The 25,000-nt window shown below is 48.0% G+C and overlaps 1 protein-coding gene across 1 annotated transcript in view; it reads right to left on the bottom strand.

Moving 5' to 3' along the window:
- The window catches only part of LOC119589640 (cGMP-specific 3',5'-cyclic phosphodiesterase-like), a gene marked incomplete at its 5' end in the record, with an annotated part of 51,862 nt that overhangs the window by 3,328 nt on the left and 23,534 nt on the right, over nucleotides 1-25,000 (bottom strand). The window contains 2 exon segments of the mRNA XM_037938234.1: nucleotides 3,663-3,853; nucleotides 5,936-6,164. Coding sequence (XP_037794162.1) covers nucleotides 3,663-3,853; nucleotides 5,936-6,164 — 420 coding nt within the window.

Genomic DNA, 25,000 nt, shown 5'->3' with positions numbered 1-25,000 from the left:
AGATAAATAAAGAAAAACAGAAAGAAAGGAAGAAAGAAGAGAAAGAAAATTAAGGAAAATGTACATATATACAAAAACAGGCAGAGTGGGAGAGAAAAAGAGCGGAGGGGTAGAGGAAGGGAGAAAAGAAAAGGAAAAGCAGAAACGAAAAGAGGAGAGCCGTGGCTATGGGTCCCCCGATTCAAAGGGCTAACAGCTGGCCGATCCTCCTCGTTAGCAACAAAGTCACATACAAACCAGGAGTAAATTTAGAACTTCGAAAATTCGGCGGGTCTCCACAGCCAGAATACAAAGCCCGCCGCATTTTACTAGCTGCCAAGGAACTCGACTATCGCAAGGGAAAACCTGCGCTGTCAGAGAGACAAGTCAACCTCGAGCAGTAACTTGATAAATAATGGTGCTCCAGTTTCCGTACGGAGCTCTATGCTATATATCTTTCTCCATATAGCAGGGGGGTGCATGCATGCATACATACATACATACTTACATACATACATACATAAACATACATACGCGTGTGTGTGTGTGTGTGTCAAACAGATAGATGAATAACTGTAGTGCTACACAATCCTCTAACAGCAAGAGAACAAAGCCCGTGGCGTCTGTGGGCGCCAAGGAAGACAACAAATTCTATGATCTCGAGACGAAATGGGGCGGGGAATGGGGGGGGGGAGGAAAAGGAACAGGAGGATGAGGACGAGGAGAGGGAGGAGGAGGAGAAGGAGGACGAGAAAGAAGAGGAGGAATAACAGGAAGAGCAGAAGGAAATGAAGGGAAACATGAAAGAATTGGCAGAGCTAGTAGAGAAGGACAAGAGAAGACGAAGAAACCGAGAGAGAGAGAGAGAGAGAGAGAGAGAGAGAGAGAGAGAGAGAGAGAGAGAGAGAGAGAGAGAGAGAGAGAGAGAGAGAGAGAGAGAGAGAGAGAGAGAGACAAAAATGAAGGCAAGTAATAACAATAAAAACACGGCAAAAAAAAAACTCGAAAACATCATCACAACCAAGAAAGCACACCAAGAAAGAACAAAGAAAAAAAAAGAGAGAGAGAGCCGATGCGAACCGATCCACGCCGTGCCGCCGCCGCCGCCGCCGCCCCAGCCGCCGCCGCCGCCGCTGCCGCCTCTGCACCACGAAGAGAGCGGCTCGAAGCTGCGCGCGCGAGGCAGGCGACGCAACGCCACCTTCCTGTCGGGGCCTGGGGGAGGGGGTATGGATGGGGTATAGGGCGAAGGGACGGGAAATGATGTGGAAGGGCAGGGGGGAGGCAGGGGGGAGGCAGGGGGAAGGAAAAGGGAGGTGGGAGACAAAGGGAAGGGAGGGAGAGGTAGGGGGAAGGGAGAGAGAGGTAGGGGAAAAGGAGGGACATTGGACAAGGGGTAAGTGGCAAGGGGAAAGAAGGTAAAGGGAAAGGGGGGGGGGGGGTAACAGGGTAAAGGGAGAGGGAGGGGCGTGGGGCAGGGAGAGGGAGGGGCGTGGGGCAGGGGAGGGAGGGGCGTGGGGCAGGGGGAGGGAGGGGCGTGGGGCAGGGGGAGGGAGGGGCGTGGGGCAGGGAGAGGGAGGGGCGTGGGGCAGGGGGAGGGAGGGGCGTGGGGCAGGGGGAGGGAAGGGCAGAGGCGGTATGGGCAGAGGTGGAGGTTAATCACTTGTATAAAACTCGACGCTATCATTCAGCGATCACTCATTTTCTTAAAGAATACTCTTACAAAATTCAAATGAATTAATATTTCCTACTTGTGAAACAAGTTTTTTCCATTCTACACTAGATTTCTATAAGATTAACGTATAACACTTCCCATAATAACAATGACAACAATAACAACAAGGTTTGTGATGACGATGATGGTGATAATAATAATAATAACGATTAAAAAATAACAACGATGATGGTGATGGTAATGATAATAATGACGATATCAATAATATTAGCAATAACAAAAATAATAAACATTAATAATGATGATGATGATGATGATGATGAATGATATAATAATAATAATAATAATAATAATAATAATAATAATAATAATAATAATAATAATAATAATAATAATAATAACAATAATGATAACAATAATAATATTAACAACACAACACAAACACAACAATGATAATGATAATGATAATACTCATAACATTACCAGTATTGACATGAATATTAACAACAATAACAACAACAATAATCTCAAAAATGATGCTGATAATAATATGAATAACAATAACAAATTTAATACCATTAACAATATCTGTGACGATAACGATAACACTATTAATAACATAACAATAATGATAATAACAATAATAATAAAATAATGATAATAATAATGATAATAATAATAACAATAATAACATAACAATAATAATAACAATGATAATTATAATAGCAATAACAATAATAATTATAACAACATAACTATGACACCAAAATCAAAGTGCAAAAGAAGGAAACTTAATGATAAAGTCTCTCTCACCCTATATCTGTCTTATAACAGACACAAGAATACATAAAATAAGGAGGCGAGATAATACATCTAGAAGAGATGAATACGAGAGCAAATAAACTGGCAAAACATCATCATCTTTTTTTTTTTTGTCTCTTCTCGCTTCCCCCCTTTTATTTCCCGTTTATCAGAATGTGTCACTAATTTCCAATTCCCTGCGTTCCCTGGTGTTTCCTTCCTCCTAACTGCATCATCACTGCGAGGATAGAGCTTAGTACAAGGATGAATATCATACGTGGATACTAGTGAAACTAAAACAAACAAACGAACAAACACATTTTTCTTTATTTACTTCTGTCTATCTATGTGTATATATAGACATACACATGTATTCTCTATCTATCATATCTTATACTTCTCTACACATTTTCATGTCTTCTCAATATTATAAAAAGTATCTGTAGTACGTACAGTAGCATCATTTTATTGTGCGTGTGTCTAAGTGTATGCGTGTGTATGCGCGTGTGTACCTGTATGCGTGCATGTACGTGTGCGTGCGTGCGTGTATGTGCGTGCGTGTGTGTGCGTGCGTGTGTGTGCATGTGTGTGCGTGCGTGTGTGTGCGTGTGTGTGGTGTGTGTGTGTGTGTGTGTGTGTGTGTGTGTGTGTGTGTGTGTGTGTGTGTGTGTGTGTGTGTGTGTGTGTGTGTGTGTGTGTGTGTGTGTGTGTGTGTGTGCGCGCGCGCGTGCGTGCGTGTATTACGTCTGTGTCAAGCGAATTATTATAATTAATGTAATGAGCCTTATTATCATTAATTTCGTCATTCTAATGGTCACTGTGCTTCGTCATTAAATTAATCACTATTACCTCTATACCTGTTATTAACACAATGTTTGCTGCTCTATGACATTCACCATTGTTGCAATTACAAGCATCACTTTTATCTATACCACTGATGATAATGATAATAATAAAGTTGATTGTAATAATAACAACACCAACAACAACAACAATAATATTAATAACATCAACAATAATAATAATAATAATTAATGATAATGATAATAACAACAATAAAGCCAATAACTATAAAAATAAAAATAAATATATTACTATCATTAACAATAAAAATAAATAACAACAATAGTAATAATAACAACAATCACAAAATGCCTTTGAGTCCCGCCCGCCCTTCTCCGCGGGCGCAGGCGGGGCAGCCACTCACCTGACGAAGCGCGGGACCCTGGAGGCTGACCCCCGAGCGCGCTGCCGTTGGGGCCCTCGCCGAACGCCCCTCCTGCTCCTCCGGCTCCGCCCCCCGCAGCGCCCCCGCCGAGGGCGCCGCCGGGGCCGCCCATGTTCTGAGGAAGGGCGTGCGACACCAGCCACGCGTCCACCATGTGCCGCGAGGCTTTCCTGGGGGAAAACACAGGGCGGGATAGGGGCGGGGGAAGAGGGGGGGAATAGGGGGCAGGGAGGGAAAAGAAAAGGGGAAAGGAGTAGGAAAGGGAGGAGGGATAGGGAGGGGGAAATGGAGAAGGAAGAGGTCAGGAGGGAGGGGGAAAATGGAGTAAGGAAAGGAGGAGGGGAGGGAGGGGGAGAAGGAAGGCAAGGAAGCATTAACGCGGAGGAAGGGAGGCGAGGGGAGAAAGGAAAAAGAGGAGGGGGAAGGGAGGGAGGAAGAGAGATATGGGGAGACAAAGGGAGAGCGAGCGAGGGTACGACATTTTACCTCGATTTTCTCTCCCTTCACCTCCCTCTTCCCCATCGCCTCCCCTACCTTTCAATTTCCGGTTTCTTGGCCTCTGTGCAAACGGGGGAAGCGAGGGGGAGGAGAAGGAGGACGAGGAGAACAATGAAGATAAGACGGAGAAGAAGGAAGAAGAGGAAGGAGGAGTAGATGGAGAATACATAAATACAATATACTCGTGAACTAAAATGATACACGATGCCCTCTTGTGGTCCTCCTCGCCAGAAGATCGGTCCCTTTTTTCTGCATTTATTGTTCTTGACCCCCCCCCCCCCGGCCCCACAGCGATACGCCGCTCTCGGTTTCCGCGACGAAGAGGAAGGGGGAAGGTGTGTGTGTGTGTGTGTGTGTGTGTGTGTGTGTGTGTGTGTGTGTGTGTGTGTGTGTGTGTGTGTGTGTGTGTGTGTGTGTGTGTGTGTGTGTGTGTGTTGTGTGTGTGTGTGTGTTGTTGTGTTGTATGTGATTGTGTGATATAGATGTTGCTAGTGTGTGTGTGTTTGATCTTGTGTTGATTTACTATCTATCTATCTATCTATCTATCTATCTATATATAAATATATACACACTGAAAGTGTGTGCTCGCCCAAAGTACCTATATACACAATTTACGTCGGCGCTTCTGCACCAAACAAAATATATAATTCTAAAAATATATACAAATTACATGCACACCAGTGATGTATCTAGTAAATTGGAAAAAAAAGATGAAAAATCATACAAGAATTAACAGTGGTCGCCCACTCGCCTTCAAAGTTTCATTAAGTGGCCCACTGACATAGCCACTTGGCCAACCATGCTCCGCACATCTACACCTACAGCGTCTACTCTCTCTCCTACACCTATAATATCCATATTACCTACACCTACACCTTCTACACCTGCCCCATCCCCACCAACGCCAACTTCCCTCCTTCCTTTCTATTCCCTGCGCATGGAAGGAGGGGGCGCACCAAGCAACCCGCGGTGAAAGGGGGATTGGCGCGGAGGTGGCAAAACACCCCAGCCTCAGAGGAGATTCCGCCGGATTTGGCACCACTGACATTTAGAGACCATTCGCAAGCCGGGAGGAAATGATGCCCTGGGAAGGAACTTTTGCCGGGGTGGCAACGCGCGAAATGAAATCACCTTTCTTCGGGTGCGAAATGCGGTGCGAGATGAGAGAGATGAAGAAGGTGGAGTGGAAGAGAGGAGGAGGAGGTTGGAAAGGGAAAGGAAAAAAGGGAATAGGGGACTGGGGGAGAGTAGTTGACAGGGAAGGAGCGAAGAGGGAGGGAAAGGAAAACAGAAGAAAAGAGATAGCAATGAAAAAAAAATGAAGGAGAAAAGTGAAGAAAGAATGAAAAGAGAAAATGTGAAGAGAGAGAATGAAAAGAGAAAATATTAAGAGAGAAATGATAACAGAAAAAAATGAAAGAAAAAGAGAAAGGTAAGGGTAGAGGAAGCATGAGGCGAGACGGTAGGGGGCGTCCACTCACTCCTATGGACCCATCTGGTCTCCACCGAAACTACTAAAATACTCAAATCACGGATCTATTTTTAAGAAGTCACCAACTCCCTCAAGAAGTTCCACTACTACCTGCGTTCCATCTTATTTTTTTCTAATTAATCATCAACCATTTTCATGCCCAGAACTCAAAGGTTGTATTACGAATGCCATCGAGAGGCAGGCCTTCTTATAGCTACTTAAGAAAAAAAATAAGAGAAAAATAAATGGAAATAACGAAAAAAAAAGAGCATCCTCATCTTACCTTATAAAATAATCATGAACGAAATCCTGATGTTCGTCCAGCCACGCCTCCATGCGCGCGCACTCGGGGTCATAGTTGAGGAGGGGCGAGTGCGAGGCTCCACCCCCCGCCCCGCCCACCGTCAGCTCTCCACCAATGGGCATGGCTCCTGGCACGGCACTCGGGTCGCCAGCGCTGCCGTCTGACCCGCCCTGGTTGTTCTTGACCTCATCGCTGTGGCTGCCCCAACCTGTTCGAGCGAAAGAGAGGGAGATGGTGAGTTGGGGCCTGTGAGGTGGTGAGCGATAGTGAGAGCAAGGTCTTGGGTGAGAGATGGTGGGAGATCCTGAGTGAGGGGTAGGATGACGAGTGAGATAGTGAGAGATGAATACGGTAGTGAGTGAGTAGCGTCCGGTGATTCAGGCACTGCGGAAACGACGGAGTTCCCTTTCCTTCAGTGTATTGCCCGCCCCCACCCCAAAGAAAAGAACAAGATGAAAAAATACAAACATTCTGTTTGATGTCGACGTTAAATAAAATCCCCCGGAAAACAATAAAAAAGAGAAAAAAAAATCACAGAATACAAACAAAAGATGGAAGTTTTATGAAAAGAAGACAATAACCCCATACAAATATAAACTGCAGAAAACAAAGGTAAAAAACGAAAGAATATTATGCCCCAATTCCAACAATACACATTTACATCGCAGAGTAAACCCGGGGAACAAATAAAACGCGGGAAAGCAATATGGCAACACAAACACACAATGACCCAAACACACACAGCCAGCCAGCCAGCCACCAACCAATCAAACAAACAAACACAATACGACAAAATAATGTGACCTCTGACCTACGTTGGATGACTCCCGCCTCATGGGTCCCACTTGCAGACTCGCATTTCAGTTCCCCATCTCTATTTCTGTCTTGCTAGCCACCTACCTATACGTGTGTGTGTTTGATTGTGTATATATATACACATACATACAATTTAACACACACACACACACACACACACACACACACACACACACACACACACACACACACACACATATATATATATATATATATATATATATATATATATATATATATATATATATATATATATATATATATACATATATGTGTATATGTGTGTGTGTGTGTGTACGTATATGTATATGTATATGTATACGTATATGTATATGTACATGTACATGTATATGTATATATATGTATATGTATATATGTATAGGCCGCGGTGGCCGAGTGGTTAGAGCATCGGACTCAAGACTGTCACGACGGCAATCTGAGTTCGAGGGTTCGAGTCACCGGCCGGCGCGTTTTTCCCTTGGACAAGGAACTTCACCTCGATTGCCTACCTAGCCGCTGGGTGGCCAAGCCAGCCCAAGTCAGTGCCGGTCCCAGACTCGGGTAAATAGAGATGGTGACTCGATAAAAACACTGGGCGGAAGGCAACGGCAAACCACCGCTCTAAATTGCCAAGAAAATCATGGAAAATCCATGATCGCCAACGTCCTTGTAGGACAGGGCACTTGGGAAAAAAATGTATATATGCATATACATACATACATTCATATACATTATATTTGTACATAAGGTTAATTCAAATTTTAAAAAATCAATAAACCTATTTAGTATATAACCTTTTCCTGACATTCTATCAACACCGCCGTTCATACGTGACCTAACATTCACACCCTAAGGAAGAAGAAAAAAAACACGCACACAAAACACATGTTTTCGACCGAGGCTCACACAAACTAAACACAGGAAACATGAACGAAAAAAGCCACAAATCAGAAGACACCTCATAGGCTCGGATTCCCCGCCTCGCCCCGTGGCAGATCTGACAGAAAAGTAATACGAAATGTGTCAGATGAATGTCCCGGATGGAAAATGGCGCGCACGTTTTTACGTAGAAGATCCGACACAAATGGACGTCTTCTTCCCCTTCCTATTGTCTCTATTCCTTCTGGTTCTTGTTTATTAATGTATCTATTTTTAAAATTTATTGGGTTAAAATTTTACTGAGTTACCGATTTGCTTTTTCATTTTGCAATTCTAATATCACTAACTATTAGTTATGGTGCGTAGTTCACACGATAAGAAAATTAGTTTGAAACAAAGCGGAAAATGAAAATGTTAAACAGCAAATGAATGGCATAATCAATATATAAGCACATAAAAATATTTGTGTATACACGCGCACACATACATACATACAGACAGACAGACAGACAGACAGACAGACAGACAGAGACAGACAGACAGACAGACAGACAGACAGACAGACATTAGATATATATATATATATATATATATATATAAATATATATATATATATATATATAAGAACACAGACACACCGCGTGTGTGTGGTGTGTGTGTGTGTGTGTGTGTGTGTGTGTGTGTGTGTGTGTGTGTGTGTGTGTGTGTGTGTGTGTGTGTGTGTGTGTGTGTGTGTGTGTGTGTGTGTGTGTGTTTCTGCATGTATATGTACTTGTATATGTACATGTGTATGTGTGTATAAACCATATTACATTCGTATGTCGTACATATTACACAAACAGGCAAGCAGGCAGGGGAGGGGCAGTGCGGCGGGAGGGACAGATTGGCAGGGGTTGGCACTGCGTGCTAAGGGCGGCAAGGGTATCTGTGGGTGGCAGGGTGTCGTGGGGACGCACCGGCGCAGCACAAGGTGGTGGCCTCGGGCGAGGGTGCCGAGTGGGCAGACAGCGGCCGAGGGTGCCACGCCTCCTGCCGCCAGTGCTGCCAGCGGCGCCGCCTGCCTTGACCTTCTTGCTCCTCCTGGTGCAGCTGGTGGCGCTGCTGGTGGCACTGCTGCTCCTGCTGGCGCTGCTGGTACTGCTGGCGCCGCTGCTTGCCACAGGCGGGCAGCAGGCGGGACGTCCCATGGCCCATCGCCGCGGTACGGGCGCCACCTCTCCACCATATTGGCACTCACATCGCAGCTGGCACCGCCCGCACGCGTCTCGGCCTCGCTCGGCCTTCTTCGCTTGGCCTCCCCTTCGGCCGGGGCTGTCCGGGCCGCCTCCTCGCGCTCCTCGCCTCCTCCCTTCTACAGGCGAACGCGGGTCGAGCGCCCCTCGGGCATCTGCGCCCTCGGACACGGGTGGCGGCGCGCGAGCAGGGCGGTACCGAGGTCAGCAGTCAGCGGCGGTGAGGGCGGGGGCGCGGCCTAGCGTGCGCGGGCCGTGGTCCCAGCGAGCGGGCGGCGGGCGGCGAGACGCGCTGGCGGGCGGCCGCTCGGACTCGGCGCCAGGGAAGTTAAACGCTTAATACCCGGCTCCTTCGCATGAGTACACCTAGATCCTGGCAGCGCGGCGGCGTGGCGGCGGCGCGGCCTTGCGCAACGCTGTTCTACCAACAGTCTCTGGATCCATCCGCCGCTGTCCGGCGCATGAGTCGTCCTCCTTCGGCAGCGCCGCGCAGTTCCGTTCCTCCGCGCAGAACTACGCGGGCCGACCGCCAGGAAAGAATGCGGTCGCCCTCAGGCCACTAAGCCTCGAGTTTTCCAAATTTACCTTCACCTGAAGACAAGCCACACGTTACTCCTCCTCACCTGAAAAGGCTTCATCTGCGTCCTGACGCTAATATTCCCCACCGAGAACTCACTCACGCTGACCACACGAGCATTCACATTAACCACAAATGGTCATCATGTTCCATCGACGTGTGTTGTCCCTTATCGCCAAAGCCATCATTTCGCGCCCGCCCGAGTTGCTCGCGGTCCAGCCACCTATTTCTGACCGAAAACCCATCGCTGGCCTCTTACCTCTCTCTCTCCCGGCAGCTTCCAATCAACAAATATTTACGCACCACATTTTTCTATACATTTTTTACACATATCTATTCACTCCGATGCAGACCGACGGGAAACACGATTTTTGAAACAGGAAACCGCGAACGCCGGACACCGCGCCCCGATGAGCGAGTGCGGGCCGGCAGTCGCTCGCCACACGTGCTTCCCCTCTCCCCTCTTCCTCTCCTTCACCTCTCCCTTTCCTTCCCTTCTCGTCTCCCCACCATGTGATCCCTCCTTCTCGTCTCCCGCCATACCCTCCCCCTTCTACCCCTCCATGCTTCTCCCTTCCCTTCATGCCCAGCAATGCCCTCCCACCTTACCCTCTTCTTCTTCTGTAATGCTCTCCCCCTTCTCCCCTTCCACCATGCCCCCCTTGCCCGTAGGCTGTTGATTTAGCCTTAGCCAATAATGAACTTTCAGCAAAACAAGGCGGAGCAAACAGTATCATATCCTCCTCTCTCTCACTCACTCACTCACTCACTCACTCTCTCACTCTCTCACTCACTCCTCATCTCACTCTCTCTCTCACTCCTCTCTCTCACTCTACTCTCTCACTCACTCTCCTCACTCCTCACTCACTCACTCACTCTCACTCACTCTCTCACTCACTCTCTCACTCACTCTCTCACTCACTCTCTCACTCACTCTCTCACCACTCTCTCACTCACTCTCTCACTCACTCTCTCTCTCACTCATTTTCCTTTCCCTCCTTCGCTACCTCTCCATTTTTCTTTCTTTTTTTTCTCTCATTCTTCGCGTACACCCGTCCCTCCCTGTCCGCCCTGCCCCCTACCCCCCTTTCCCCTCGGCCAAACAATCCTTGCGAGCTCCCCGAGAAGACCTTCGAGCTGCCGTTCAAAAAGCGGAGATCTCATTTGGGGACGAGGAAAGGGCCTCCTCTTCTCCCTGCTCCTCCTGCTAATCCTCCTCCTCCTCCTCCTTTCCCTCTCCTCCTCCGTCTGCCCCTTCTCCTTATTTTCTCTTCTCTTCTCCTCTCCTCCATCTCATTTGTTATTGTTCTCCATCCTTCCTCCTCTTCCTATTTTTCTTCCTATTCCTCTATCTTCTTCATCCCTTATTATCCTCCATCTCCCCTCCCCTTCCGTATCCAACTGGTCTCCCCCATTCTCTTACTGTTATTATTATTATTTTATTATCATTATTATTATTATCATCATTTTCATCATCATTTGTTTTTTTCTACTCTTACACTTCTTTCCATTTTCTCTCTCTGTGTCTGTCTCTGTGTGAACACCATCACTATCACCACCACCACTATCGTCGTCATTGCAAGGCTAAGAACCCGTGGAATGCCATGGCTCGACACTATTTAAAGGGCATAATCAGGGAGGGAATGGGGTCGGAATGGGGGGGTCGGAATGGGGGGAGCGCGCGGAATGGAGGGCGGGACTGCTGTGGTGGGGGTGGCACTCAATTACTAGACCTCATCACCTCTTGAAGTACACACACACAAGAACCTATAACCATAAATATAATTGCATTCCCTTTTCCTACAACACACCATTCGGCCATCTTCAACCCCCCTCCCCCCTCCCTTCCTATCTCCATTCTCCTCACCCCTCTCTCCCCCATGTTTCCCTTCCTTCACCTCTCACCTTAGCTTTCTTCTCCTTACTCTTCTCTTCCTCCCCTCCCCTAAGTCTCCTTCCCCTTCCCTTTTCCTTTCCCCTCTCGTCCCCTCTCCCTCTATCATCCCTACTCCTCTCTTTTCTCTTCCTCCTTCGCCTCTCTCCTCCATGATCCCCCTCCTCAATCTTCCCTCTCCATTCTCTCCCCTATCTTCTCCCCCTTCCTTCCCCCCTCCGCTCCTCTCTTCTCCCGCCCTCCGTAACCTCCCCTCCCCATTCCCTTCCCTCCCCCCCCCACATAAATGCAACGACAATCAATGTATATCCACCATCCCCTCGGCGTCATCACGAGCCGGAGTGATGGCATCTACTTTATACACTCAAGGCCCTAGGATACCCCATACCCCCCCTGCCCCCGGTCCTATCCCTACCTGTACCCACACCACCCTCGCCCCTACGCCTACTCGTACCCTCATCCCTCCCCTCACTTGTACTCCCACTCCTTCGCCCCCACCCAGCACCTCCACCGCACCCTCCACTTCTTCCTTACACCCCCCCCCCCTCAGTGGCACTTCGGGTTGACAGCGACAGCGCACACTCTGCACGATCGCTGTTGGTGGTCCCCCCTCCCGACCTTTGGTAGAGAAAGAAAAAATAGATATGGAGAAAGAGAGGGACGGGGAAAATGAGGAAGAAAGAGCGGGTGAGGAGGAAGGAAAAGGAGGAAACGAGAGAGAGAGAGAGAGAGAGAGAGAGAGAGAGAGAGAGAGAGAGAGAGAGAGAGAGAGAGAGAGAGAGAGAGAGAGAGAGAGAGAGAGAGAGAGAGAAGTACGAAGAGAGGAGAAATGGGAGAGGAAGAGATATGAAATAAGGAAGAGGAGGAGGGGAGAATGGAATAAAGAGAGGAAGGGGGAAAGTGAGATAGAGCGGAAGAGGAGAGGGGGAAAGGGAGAGAGGGAAAGAGAAAGTGAGAGAGGAGAGAGGAAAGAGAAGAGAGGAAAGAGAAGAGAGGAAAGAGAAGAGAGGAAGAGAGAGAGAGAGAGAGAGAGAGAGTAGCAAATCCCCCACCATTTTAACCTTTGCCTTTCTATAAGGAAATATAGTTAGCTTTCCCTTCCGCTTCCAAAGCCATAGTAAAAGACATAGCAATATTCAAGGGGTAAAAAAATAGCATCTAAGAAAAAAAAAAAGAAAAGAAAAGAAAAGAAAAACATTTAGCCTATAAAAACATATTCAGAAATATTCAGAACAATGTTCGCAGTACAAAACAGGTATCTAAAACTATTTTTTTCCAAATAGCATTCAAAGCTAAACCAACATCCGACCTTACATTAAACAAAAAAACAAAGTCACATCCAAAGACAAACGCCGCTTAAAGAAACATCCCGAGATGAAGGACCGTGCCGGGGCATCCTTTCAGAAGCCACAGAGAGCATTCTCGGGTCGCGAAAATGCAGATAAAACACGAATTCACAAACCCGCATATTTACACACTCGAGCCGCGCGCCCCGCTGACAAATGGCGGCCATCTGTTGACTCGGGCGCGGCGGAGAGGGGAGTGCAAGTAATAATGATGATCGTGGGTGGTGGTGATTAGGATGGCCATGGGAATTTTGGTGATGATAGTGGTAGTGATAATGATGGCGATGGTTAAGTTGGTGATGATGATTGTGGTGGAAGAGGTGGTGATGATCATTATTGATAATGATGATGATTATTACTGATTATTGATGATGATGATGATGATGATGATGATGATGATGATGATGATGATGATGATATGATTATTATGACGATTATTGATGATTATGAGAGATATGATGATTATGATGATGACGATGATGACGACGATGACGATGATGGTGATATATCAATAACAATAATAACATCTACAAGGAAAAACAACAAATATATGATATCAATAACAATAATAATAAAAAAGAGCAGCAGGAATATAAAAAATGATAATGATGATGATACTAATAATTGCGACGATAATGACAATCGTATCATCAACAAATATTAGAGTAGTATGCACTTTGGACAACATTCGCTCAACCTTACTACGCCCAACCCCGGCGGTCCTGCTTTTCATGCACGCTGCAATGAAATGCAACAATAACTCCAACCACTCTCACATCCACAGACAATGCATTCCTCAAGTCTCCTCCCCGTGTCCTTCCAGCTTTTTTTAATTAAATATAATTTTCCTCGACAACCCCCCCCCCCTCTCGACCCTCCCTAACCTTACCCCCTTACCCCCCACCCCCATCCACCCCGCCCACTCCCGCCAACGGTGGACGTAAACTCGAACAAAGTCTGGATAAACACGCACTTTCTGAGGCGCAGGATCTTGCTGCCTGCGAGAAGCAGGGTCGTAGGAGGCGAGGTCGCCAGCCCTTCGGTGTTTACGCGAGGGCGAGAGGAAGCGAGGGGAGGCGAGGGGAGGGCGAGGAGAGGCGAGGGGAGGGCGAGGAGAGGCGATGGGAGGGCAAGGGGAGGGCGGAGGCGACACACAGGATAAAGGGCAATGAAAACAAACACACGACCAGAGACATACATACACGTCGTGCGCATACACCAAGGACCGGGGTGGGGAAGGGGAGGAGGGAAGGAGGGAAGGAGGGAAGGAGGGAGGGAGGGAAGGAAGGGAGGGAGGGAGGGAGGGGAGGGGAGGGAGGGGAGGGGAGGGGAGGAGAGAGAGAGAGAGAGAGAGAGAGAGAGAGAGAGAGAGAGAGAGAGAGAGTAGGGGAAGGGGAAGGGGAAGGGGAAGGGGAAGGAGAAGAGGAAGGGGAGGGGGAGGAGGAGGAGGAAGAGAGATAGATAGATAGATAGACTGATAGAATGATAGATAGATAGATAGAGAGAAACATTTTCTTCTTTCTCCTGATTATTTTCCTCTTTTTTTCCTGTTCCTGTTTTCTCTTTCTTGTCATTTCCCCGCCTTCTCTACTATTTTTTTCTTCATAGTGTTCATCTTCACTTTCTCCTTTTCCTTCTCTCCCCTGCTCTCTTCGCCTTCTCTCCCTTGTCCCTTCTTCCTAACTGTTCTTCTCGTTTTTTTCATATTAATTTTCTTTCCTTCATTTATTCACTTGTTTCCTTTTCCCCTTTTGTGTCCCGCTGTCTGGTTTTCTCTGCCTTTCCATCTCCCTCGTTTATTTTCTTTTTATCAGTCTAGGAGACACTATAACTCTCTCACTGTAAATGTCACTCACTCGCTCTGCTCTCTCGCCTTCTCTCTTCCTCTTTTAATCTATGTTTCTATCTCTATCTTTCTCACTCTTTCCCCTCCTCTCTCTCTCCCTCCATTTTCTCTCCCCCTCCTCTCTCTATCTGTCTCCCCCCCCCCTCTCATCTCTCTCTCTCTTTCTCTCTCCCTCCCCCTCCTCTCTCCCTCCCTTCCTCCTCCTCTCTCCCTTCCCCTTCCTCTCTCCCTCCCTCCTCCTCTCTCCCTTCCCCCTCCTCTCTCCCACCCCCCTCCTCTCTCCCTCCCCCCTCCTCTATCTCCCCCCACACACACACAAAACAATATTCCCTCTTCAGTCGCCTCCCCTTTGATCTCCCCCTTGGAGCTCCTCCCCCTTGGAGCTCCTCCCCACTCGCCGTCCCTCGCCCGCCAAAGCCTAACCAACACCTTGTGATTTGGGGGAAAACAACGGCGCGTGCAGCGGGAGGGAGGAGGAAGGAGGGGTGACTGGTAGGGAGGAAGGAGGGGTGACTGGTAGGGAGGAAGGAGGGGTGACTGGTAGGGAGGAAGGAGGGGTGACTGGTAGGGAGGAAGGAGGGGTGACTGGTAGGGAGGAGGGATGATGGGTAGGAGGGAAGAGAGAGGGGGAGAAGGAAGGAGAGAGAGTGAGAGGAAAAAATGTTTGCGGAGGGATATTTCGAAAGTGAAGGCAACTCTGCGTGTGTGTGAGGGATAAAAATAAGACTATATATATACATTCATACATTAAAAAAACATAATAAAAGCTATTTAATAAAAATATAACAAAGGTGGATGTGCCTGTACCCTACACATGGATCGCACTACCAAGCGGTTCTACTGTACAGGGCAGCCTTGATTGACAGACGCAACTCCCCTGGCAGATAAGCCGCGGGTGAGCAGACGTGTGTGTGTGTATGTGTGTGTGTGTTGTGTGTGTGTGTGTGTGTGTGTGTGTGTGTGTGTGTGTGTGTGTGTGTGTGTGTGTGTGTGTGTGTGTGTGTGTGTGTGTGTGTGTGTGTGTGTGTGTGTGTGTGTGTGTGTGTGTGTGTGTGTGTGTGTGTGTGTACGCATGTGAGTGTGCATGTGCGGTGGCACATGGTTAGGTAATTCATATGCGTACTCCAAACACTTTCGCCACAATCTGAGCCACCGCCACGGCCATCACTCTTCCACGTCCGAGAGATGAAACGCACCATTACTGCCCTCGCTTCCCGCAGAAGGAAAGGCGGAGACGAAAGGGAATGCTCACGGACGCGTCCCCTCCATCCGCCCGAAATGCAACTCGCGAGAGCGCCTCGCGTTCAGTCGCGCCTTCCGTTCTTCTTTCTCTCGCTTTCGGAACATAAAATTAAACGCAACTTTCGTCCTTTCGGAATGAGGAAGGTAATGAAGGTGTTGGAAAAAATATAGTAACATGACATGCACAATAAATAATAAAAATAATAATAATTATGATAATGATAATAATAATAATAATTAATAATAATAATAATAAAATAATAATAATAAAATGGTAGTATTAGTAGTACTAGTAGTAATAGTAATACTAATAACAAAAATAATAATGAAAATGTGATAATAACAGCAACAACAATTACAATAACATATATGTAATAATTACAATAATAAAACAAAAATAAATTATAACCGCAAAAACAAAAACAAAAATTAAAATAAATCACAACTAACAGCAATAATAATATTTGAATATAATAATAACAACAAAAGCAATAACGGTACTAAGAAAAATAATCATAAAGAACTGCTTACAATCGCAACGATGACAATATTAACAACAATCGCAACACATCGACGCCCAACAACGAAACCACCAAACAGCATAACAGGCAACACTGATGAACAAAACTCACCCGACCCGACCGTCGACAGCCCCTCCTACCCCCATTCCCCACCCCCGTCCCCAGCAATCGACCCCCTACCCGAGCCCCCCTCTCTCTTCGCGCGCACCGGCAGTTCAGCTTGAAAGCGTGATCTCAGCTGAACAGCAGAAGAATCGACGAAATCGGGCAACATTATTACGCTTCGGAATTCCGTGCGTTGGTGTGTGCTGTGCGCGCGCGTATATGCGCTTGTGAATACACACACATATCTTTACATGTAAAGCGGTTTGTGTGTACTATATAAACAGATAAGAAACGAAAAAGGAAATGATGAGAGCAAAAAAAATATCCATAAAATATATCAAAAGGGTAAACAAAGGCATACAGAACCGAAACCAATTCAAATTTAATATACATTAATAAGACAACAACAACAAAAAATCAGGAAGAAAAAAAAAAAAAGGAGAGACAAAAAGATAATTACATACTACCCACAACTACAGCAGCAACAAAAGAGTAATAGTAATAAATAATAAGCCAATAAAAATCGTGTCCCGTCCTAAGCAAGGCAGCCGTGGAGGACCCAACCCACCCGCCCGTCCGCCCACCGCCCGCCCACCGCCAGCCGTATCAAACGCTAATCTATAAGCTGCAAAAGGCGGCTCAAACCTCCCGAGCAAATATTTCATAAGATTAAAGAGAACACGCCCGGCTGCTGCGGGGGGTGGGGGCGGGGGGAGGAGACGGGGTAAGGATAAGGGAAGGTGGGGAAGGGGTGAGGTGAGGATGGGCGTGGAGGGGGGAGCTGGGGAGAGGAGGAGGAGGAGGAGGAGGAGGAGGAGGAGGAGGAGGAGGAGAGGGCGTGAAAACCTGAGAAGAGGGAGTGGAGGGGGTGTGAGGGAGAGGAGGTTGGAGGCGTGAAGGTGAGACCGCGAGGGGAGGGAGGGAGGGAGATAGAAGAGGGGATGAGAGGGGGTGAAAGAGAGATGACAAGGGGGGTGGGGGGTGAAGTGGGAGATAAAGAACACGTGAAGATAAAGGTGATATGAAGGGGGGGGGTGGGTGACAGAAGTGAAAGGGGAGAGAGGCAGCAAACGGAAAGAAGAGATGCACACGGAAAGGAAAGAAGAGTTAGAAAGAAAAAAAAGAAAGGAAGAGATATACAAGAATAAGGAATGTTTTTCTGAATACAAACGACGAACTTTTCCACCAGTGTTCAGTTCATATGTGTGCGTGTGTATGTATGTATGCACGTGCACGGCTTACACACATGATCAACATTCCACATAACTCCTCCCCCCACGCACACCCCCAACACAAAGTCCTCCGCCAGCCCTTGACATTATTCTCAGCCCCTCTTACTGGCACGAATAGTCAACATAATTACCTCGCCTTTGTAACAAGATTAGTATCATTAATTTGTATTATCAATTGGTATTATATCAATTATACGTCATCAATCTGAGGACGGCATTTTTGTGTGACAATAACCGTGGTTGTGGGGGGAGGGGTAGGTAAGATAGGGGAAATGTAAGATGTAGAGGTTCTTTGGGTTGTGAGGGAGAGAAGGAACGGGGAGTGTAGGGTAGGAAAACTGTAGGGTATGGGGAACGAAAGGTAGAGGGAGAGAAGGGTAGAGGGAGAGTAGGCTAGAAGAGTGTAAGGTAGGGACTGTGTAGGGTTGGGGGGTTTGTGTGTTTGTGTGTGTGTGTGTGGGGGGGGGGGGGCTCGAGGCATGCTTTTGGAGAGAAAGGCTTTGCATAGAAGGGGGTAGTGTATGTACGTGTGCGTGAAGGGACCGGAGGAAATGAGAAGGGAGTAGAGGGATTCGGAGCAGTGTGAGATGGTGGGGCAATGAGAGTGTAACGTGGAGAAAGGAAGCGTGACAGGACAGAGAAGGGGAGTCGGAGAAGTGTGAGGCTGGGTGACGACGGGGAGAGGGAAAGCGCGAGAGGAGTTGGAGAAGCGAGAGAGAGGGGAAAGGGGGTTCGGGTTACTCAAGAGGGTTCACTAAAGGGGCGAACGGAAAACACGGGCTCCGAGGCCAAGATTAAAAGGGATCCACTGCCATCACAAGCACAGATGAAAGGCGACTCGGGGGAGGGAAGGGGGTGGGAGAGGGTAGTAGAGACGGAAGAGAGAGAGAGAGAGAGAGAGAAAGACAGGGGTGGGTAGGAAATTGGGGCTTGGGGGCTTAAGAAGGGTAAAGACTGAGGAAAGGGGACACGGCAAAAACGACAAAAACATTTTCCAAGAAGACATCCATCCTCATCAACCAAAATAACATGAGGTCGGGGAGGGTACGCTGGAAGAATAGAACAGGACAGTTAATAAGACAAAATCTAACACAAAAGATACTACAATAAATCCTGTGAACTCCTGATCTTATAACTGATTTACAGGATGAACATTATGCAATGAAAGATTGACCAGATTGCAGAACCATCACTGTCAAAAAACATATTCATCAAAAAGTTCTAATAAGACCAACATTCCCCGCGATTCGCCATATGTATAGTGACAACACGGCAAAGGCGGGAACACAAGTCTTAGCACTCTGAGCATATCTACTACCCCCAACCCACACTGTACCACACGTCTCTCAACCGCACTCGAGTAAATCAAACGAGGAGACGCGCACCGTAGAGTTTCACACAAGGACCTCATGTAACACGCAAATTTAACTCTACTCATATGAACCAGCATGTGTGAAAGTAAGAGTGTAAATGAACATGAAAATGCACGAGTGAGTGACTGGGCAAAGGCACGAGTGAATGACTGGGCGAATGCGCGAGTGAGTGACTGGATGAATGCGCGAGTGACTGACTGGGCAAGTACAAGAGTGAGTGGCCTTAAGAATGAGTGGTAAGTGAGCGAGAGTGCCTTATCGACCCATTTCCACGCTGCTGCCGGAATAGGCAAAGGAAAGCCTCGTGATCGGCCGACCGCAGCCTTCCGCGGCCGCACTCAGCCCGGGGAAGGAAAACGATACGTAACCTGTACCACACAAACACGAACGCGCACGCGCGCGCACGCACGCACGCACGCACACACACACACACTCACACACACAGTAAACGTGTGCTCACTAAGTTTTATCGGACAGAATTGAAAAAAAAAGAAAATTGAAACAAACTGAAACTGGAAATGAGAATACAAATAAAAATGAAAATGAAAATGAAAAGAAAAAGAAAATAAAGAAAAAAAAACAAAAAGCAAAAAGAAAGAGAAAAAGAAAGGGAGAGAAGAAAAAGCAAAACGTAGAAACAAAGAAATCAGGGAAACGAGAGAAATAAAACGCGGGAGAGATCCCATTCCATCATCCCTAACAATCGCGGACTAACCCTGGCAAGCGTACAGTAATAAACGTCAATTAGTTCACTCATGTTAGTCCCTTTCCCGAACAGACTCAGGAGCAGCGGCGGCAAAGAAGGGCGGGAGGAGGAGAGGAAGGGGGAAAGGGGGAGGGGGAGGGGGAGGGAGAGGGAAAGGGGGAGGGGGAGGGAGAGGAAGAGGGAAAGGGGGAGGGAGAGGAAGAGGGAAAGGGGGAGGGAGAGGAAGAGGGAAAGGGGGAGGGAGAGGAAGAGGGAAATCGGGAGGGAGAGGGAGAGGGGGAAAAAGCGGGAGTGGGAGAGGGGGAGGAAGAGGGGACAAAAGGCGGCAAAGAAGGTCGGAGGAGGGGGGGGGGGGAGCTTGTACATGTACCTTTTGGTTTTTCGTAAATCATATGTATTCATATTCCCCTCTTTACTTTTCTTTGCATTTATTTATTCTACTTATCCATAACATTTTCTTTTAGATTTTTCCTTCACGTCTTCCTGTTTATTGTGATGTGCAACATTTATAAACAAATGATGATGATGATGATGATGATGATGATGATGATGATGATGATGATGATGATGATGATGATGATGATGATGATGATGATGATGATGATATGATGATATGATGATGATGATATGATGATGATGATGATGATGATGATGATGATGATGGATGATGATGATGATGATGATGATGATGATGATGATGATGATGATAACGATGATAACGATGGCGGTAATAACATCAGCAATCCTAATAACGGGAGACTAAGGAAGGGAAAAGGAGATCGCATTTCTTCTCGCGTCCACTCCATTCCTTCCTTCTTCGCCAAGAGAAAGAGGAGAAAAACAGGCCGTGACTTCTCGCATCGCAAACTAAAAATAACACTGCAGACTCTCCTATTCCTCAGGTGTCCGTCTGTCGATCTCGCTGCTAACCTAGTTTGTGTCATCGCCCTTCACTCTCTCCTGCGGACTCTATTTTACTTTCTTCTTTTAATTCTCTCTTTCCACCCTTCTTTCCCTTTCTCCCCTTCCTTCCTTCCTTCCTTCCCTCCCTCCCCTTTCATCCTCACTTCCCACCCTCCTTTCCTCCTGTCTTCCCTCCCTCTTCTTGTTCTCCCCTTTTCTTCCTTCCCTAGTCCCCCCTTTCCTCCTCCTCCCCTTCATCTCTTCCCCCTTTTATCCACCTCCCTTTTCCCATCCCATGCCTTCCTTCCTCCTATACCTCCCCCCATTCTTTTCTAATTATATTCACTACTGTTCCTAATTTCCTTTCTATTCCCACTCCTCTTCCTTCCCTCCCTATTCCTCTTCCTCCTACCTTCCCTTTTCATATCTATTCATTCCATCCCACCTCTCTCCCCCTTCTCTATTACTATCCCCTCTCCTTAACCTCTCCCTTCCTCAACTTGCACCTGTTCCTGTTCCTCCTGATTTCCCTCCCCTCTCCCCCCCTCTACCCCCCTCTCCCTATCCCTCCCTCCCTCCCTCCCTATCCCTCTCTATCCCCTCTCCCTCACTCTCCCCCTTCCCTCCCTCCCCTATCCCTCTCTATCCCCTTCTCCCTCCCTCCCTTCCCCGTTCCCCCCAACAGGCACCCTTCGCCCCTACCCCAAGCTTGTCGCTGGGCGATCGAGGCAATTAGCCGAATGGAGGCGACGCTGTCCTTGGGTTTGCTGAGCCTGGCCTGAGGGCGCTTTGGGAAAGGTGGGGGCGGGGTGAGGGGGGAAGGGGAGAGGGAGGAGTTGAGGGGAGAGGGAGGAGGTGAGGGGAGAGGGAGGTGAGGGGAAAGGGCGTCGGGGAGGGAGAGGAGGAAAGAGGATGAAGAGAAGTAGGGGGGAGGGGATAAAAAGGAGGAGGGGAGGAAAGGAGTAAGAGAGGAGGGGAGAGAGGGTAAGGGAGAGAGAGAGTAGGGCTCGAAGGGGATTGAGGGACAGGTAGAGGGAGGGGGGGGGAGGGAGATATGGGAAGAAGGGCGAAGGGCGAAGGGCGAAGATTGGAGCGAGCGGGGCGATAGGAGAGAGAGAGAGAGAGGGGCATTATCAGGAGAGGGGAGAGAGAGAGGGGCATCATCAGGAGAGGGGAGAGAGAGAGGGGCATCATCAGGAGAGGGGAGAGAGAGAGGGGCATCATCAGGAGAGGGGAGAGAGAGAGGGGCATCATCAGGAGAGGGGAGAGAGAGAGGGGCATCATCAGGAGAGGGGAGAGAGAGAGGGGCATCATCAGGAGAGGGGAGAGAGAGAGGGGCATTATCAGGAGAGGGGAGAGAAAAGAGGCGAGGAGATTGGCGGGGAGAGGGGCGAAGGGGAGAAACGAAATGGGACAAAAAGGATGGAGAAATCTGGCGAAATAAGGAAGGGGAGAAAGACGAAAAGGAGGGGAGTGTAGGGGATGGTGGGAAGGGTACGATAGAAAGGGAAGGGAGCCACAAGGGAAAGCGGGGAAAGGGGAACAAAGGGAAGAAACAAAGGAAAGAGGGAAGGGGGGGAGGGGGGAGAGGGGGGAGCAGGAAAGATGGGAGCAACGACACTGGGGCGACGAGGACGGGGAGCAGGTTGGGGGGGGGGGGGGGGGGGGGGGGGTGTAAAAATTGGAGGGGCAGGATGTAGTAGGATGCGGAGGAAGAAAGGAATAACAGAAGGGTGAGGAGAAGAAGCATCCTTTCTCCTCTGTATCTTTTTCTCCTCTTCCACTTCTTCCTCCTCATCACCAGGTAAGTGGCAACTTTAACATTGCTCGGGAAACACTGAGCGAGAAACCCACGAGAGGAGTACAATAGGGGGAGGGGGGAGGCAAGGAGGGAGGAAGAGAGGGAGGAAGAGAAGGAGGAGGAAAGGCGGAGTGGAAGAGGAAGAAGAGGAGTGTAAAAAAAAAGTGTGAATGAGAATGATTAATCCTCTGTTGAAAAATATCTAATTGGCCTTTCGACAGGTCAATTAGAGAGAGAGAGAGAGAGAGAGAGAGAGAGAGAGAGAGAGAGAGAGAGAGAGAGAGAGAGAGAGAGAGAGAGAGAGAGAGAGAGAGAGAGAGAATAGGCGACGGAAAGAGGAGGAGGGGGGGGCGCTACAGCACCTTCTGTTCGGAGGAAGAGACTTAAAGGTGAGACACGGCCTGGCGAGGGAGGGAGGGAGGCACGCAGGGAGAGGAGGAATGTGGGAGGGAAGAAGGGAAGGCGAGAAGGTAGGAGGGAGGGATGGAACGAGTGAGGTAGAGGGAGAGAAGGAGGGAGGGAGAAAAGGAAGAATTGAGAGGGACGGTTACTTCGGCTGACACTCATGTACAGCGTGCATGTGAAATGGCACCTCCTTGTCTCAGAATATGGGTCCCTGACGTAAATCAAGATCAGTAAGAGTAACGAAATAATAATAATGATGATAATGATGATGATGATGATAATAATAATAATAATAATAATAATTATTATTATTATTGTTTATTATTATTATTATTATTATCATCATTATATTAAACCAACAACTATAAGTAACAATAATACTAATGATGATGATAATATCAATAACATCAATAATAATGATGATGATGACAATTATCATCATTCCCATTACTATTATTATCATTGACATCATCATCTTACTGTTATTATAATGCCGTTCCCATTTAAGCCAAACTAATGAAAATAAAAACAATCCTCCTCCTCACCATAGTGATCTCAGCAGCGTCACCCTCAGTCACCGTCACCATCTTCACCCCCCCCCCCCCCCGAGGCCGGAGCCAGGAGGACGGCGCGGAGCAGATCAGTCAACCTCTTTTCCGAGAGTCATTACATCTCGTCATTAATGCGATGAAAAATGATGATGATGGAAGGATAAAACATGAGGGAAAACAAGGAAAACAAAACCCTCCTCTTCGGATATTTTATCATCCTCCATATTTTTTCCACCCCCTCCCCTCCCCTCCCCTCTCCTCCCCTCCCCTCCCTTCTCCTCTCCTTCCTTATCCCCCCAACCCATTCGGTTATCAGTTACCTCTTCTGCTCTTCTTCTTCCCTACTACCCTTCCTTTCCCCTCTCCCTCCCCCTTCTTCTCTCTTTCCATCCTCCACCCTCCTTCCGCTCTCCTCCCTCTTTTCCTCCTCTCCCATTTCCCCACCCTACCTCCCTACTACAACTCCTCCCTCCCTCCCTCTTCTCTTTTCCCCCTCCCCCCCCCGCTTCCCCTACCCCCTCCCCAACTACCTCCCCTTCCTTCCTTACTATAACCCCCTTCCTCCCACTCTCCGCTCCCCTCTTTCCCCTCGCTTGCCTGCATGGCTTATCATTGTCGTCGAAGTTTCTGCTTCAGGGATTATAAATCGAACATTTTTTTTGTTTGTTTTTCGGGTGGTGGGTGTGTGGGGAGCGGGGGAGATCGGGGGGGGGGGGAGGAATTTGTTTGCTAAAACATTTACAGTAGGTGTATGGGGGGGGGGGTGGAGGAAGGGAATAGATAAGAGCAGCACAGGAGGAGGGGAGAAGGGGAGGAGGAGGAGAAGAGAAGGGGAGGGGGAAGAAGAAGAAGAAGAAGAAGAAGAAGAAGAAGGAGAAGAAGTAGAAGAAGAAGGAGAAGAAGAAGAAGAAGAAGAAGAAGAGGAAGGAGAAGAAGACGAGGAGGAGGAGGAGGAAGAGGTGGAAGGAGGAGGAGGACGGGGAGGAGAATGAAGAGTGAAGAAGGGGAGGCGGGGGAGGAGAGGAGAGGTGTAGAGGGAGCGGATGAGGGGAGTGGAGGAAAAGAAGAGAAGGGGAGAAGGGGGGGGGGGTGCTGAGGAGGTGGGGAGGAGGACAAGGAAAATACTAAGGCGTACGACCTCCTTCTCTGACACGTTGCTTTTAATCTTTCTTGAATATCTAACTCCTATGTGCTGCCCAACGGCGATAAGGCATAGAATAAATACAAGAATAAATCATCAAATAAATAAATAAATGAGGAGGAGGATCGAAGGGCCGGGAGATGGGAAGGAAGAGAAGGAGTTTAAATTTAATTCAACGAAATGGGGGGGGGGGGGGGCAAAGTACATTCCCAAAATTGTACACTTCAATATTTTGAAATAGCAGACTTCCTGTATTTAGAAATGGCGGTCCTCAGTAAATCAAAATGTCTGACTTCAATATTTCGAAACCGCGAGTTCCTGTATTTCGAAATGTCGCACTTCAGTGTTTCGAAACAGCAGTCTTCGGGATTTCAGAATGGCAGGGATCCTACACTGCCACAACAACGGACGGCGGCTCCACCTCCACCTTCCCTCCCTCCTGCACCTTCCCTCTCTCTTCCTCCTCCCACTCTC

Source organism: Penaeus monodon, chromosome 26 (genome assembly GCF_015228065.2).
Source record: "Penaeus monodon isolate SGIC_2016 chromosome 26, NSTDA_Pmon_1, whole genome shotgun sequence".
Classification (NCBI taxonomy): domain Eukaryota; kingdom Metazoa; phylum Arthropoda; class Malacostraca; order Decapoda; family Penaeidae; genus Penaeus; species Penaeus monodon.
Note: the sequence above shows the minus strand (reverse complement) of the source record. Positions and strands in the feature narration are given on the sequence as shown.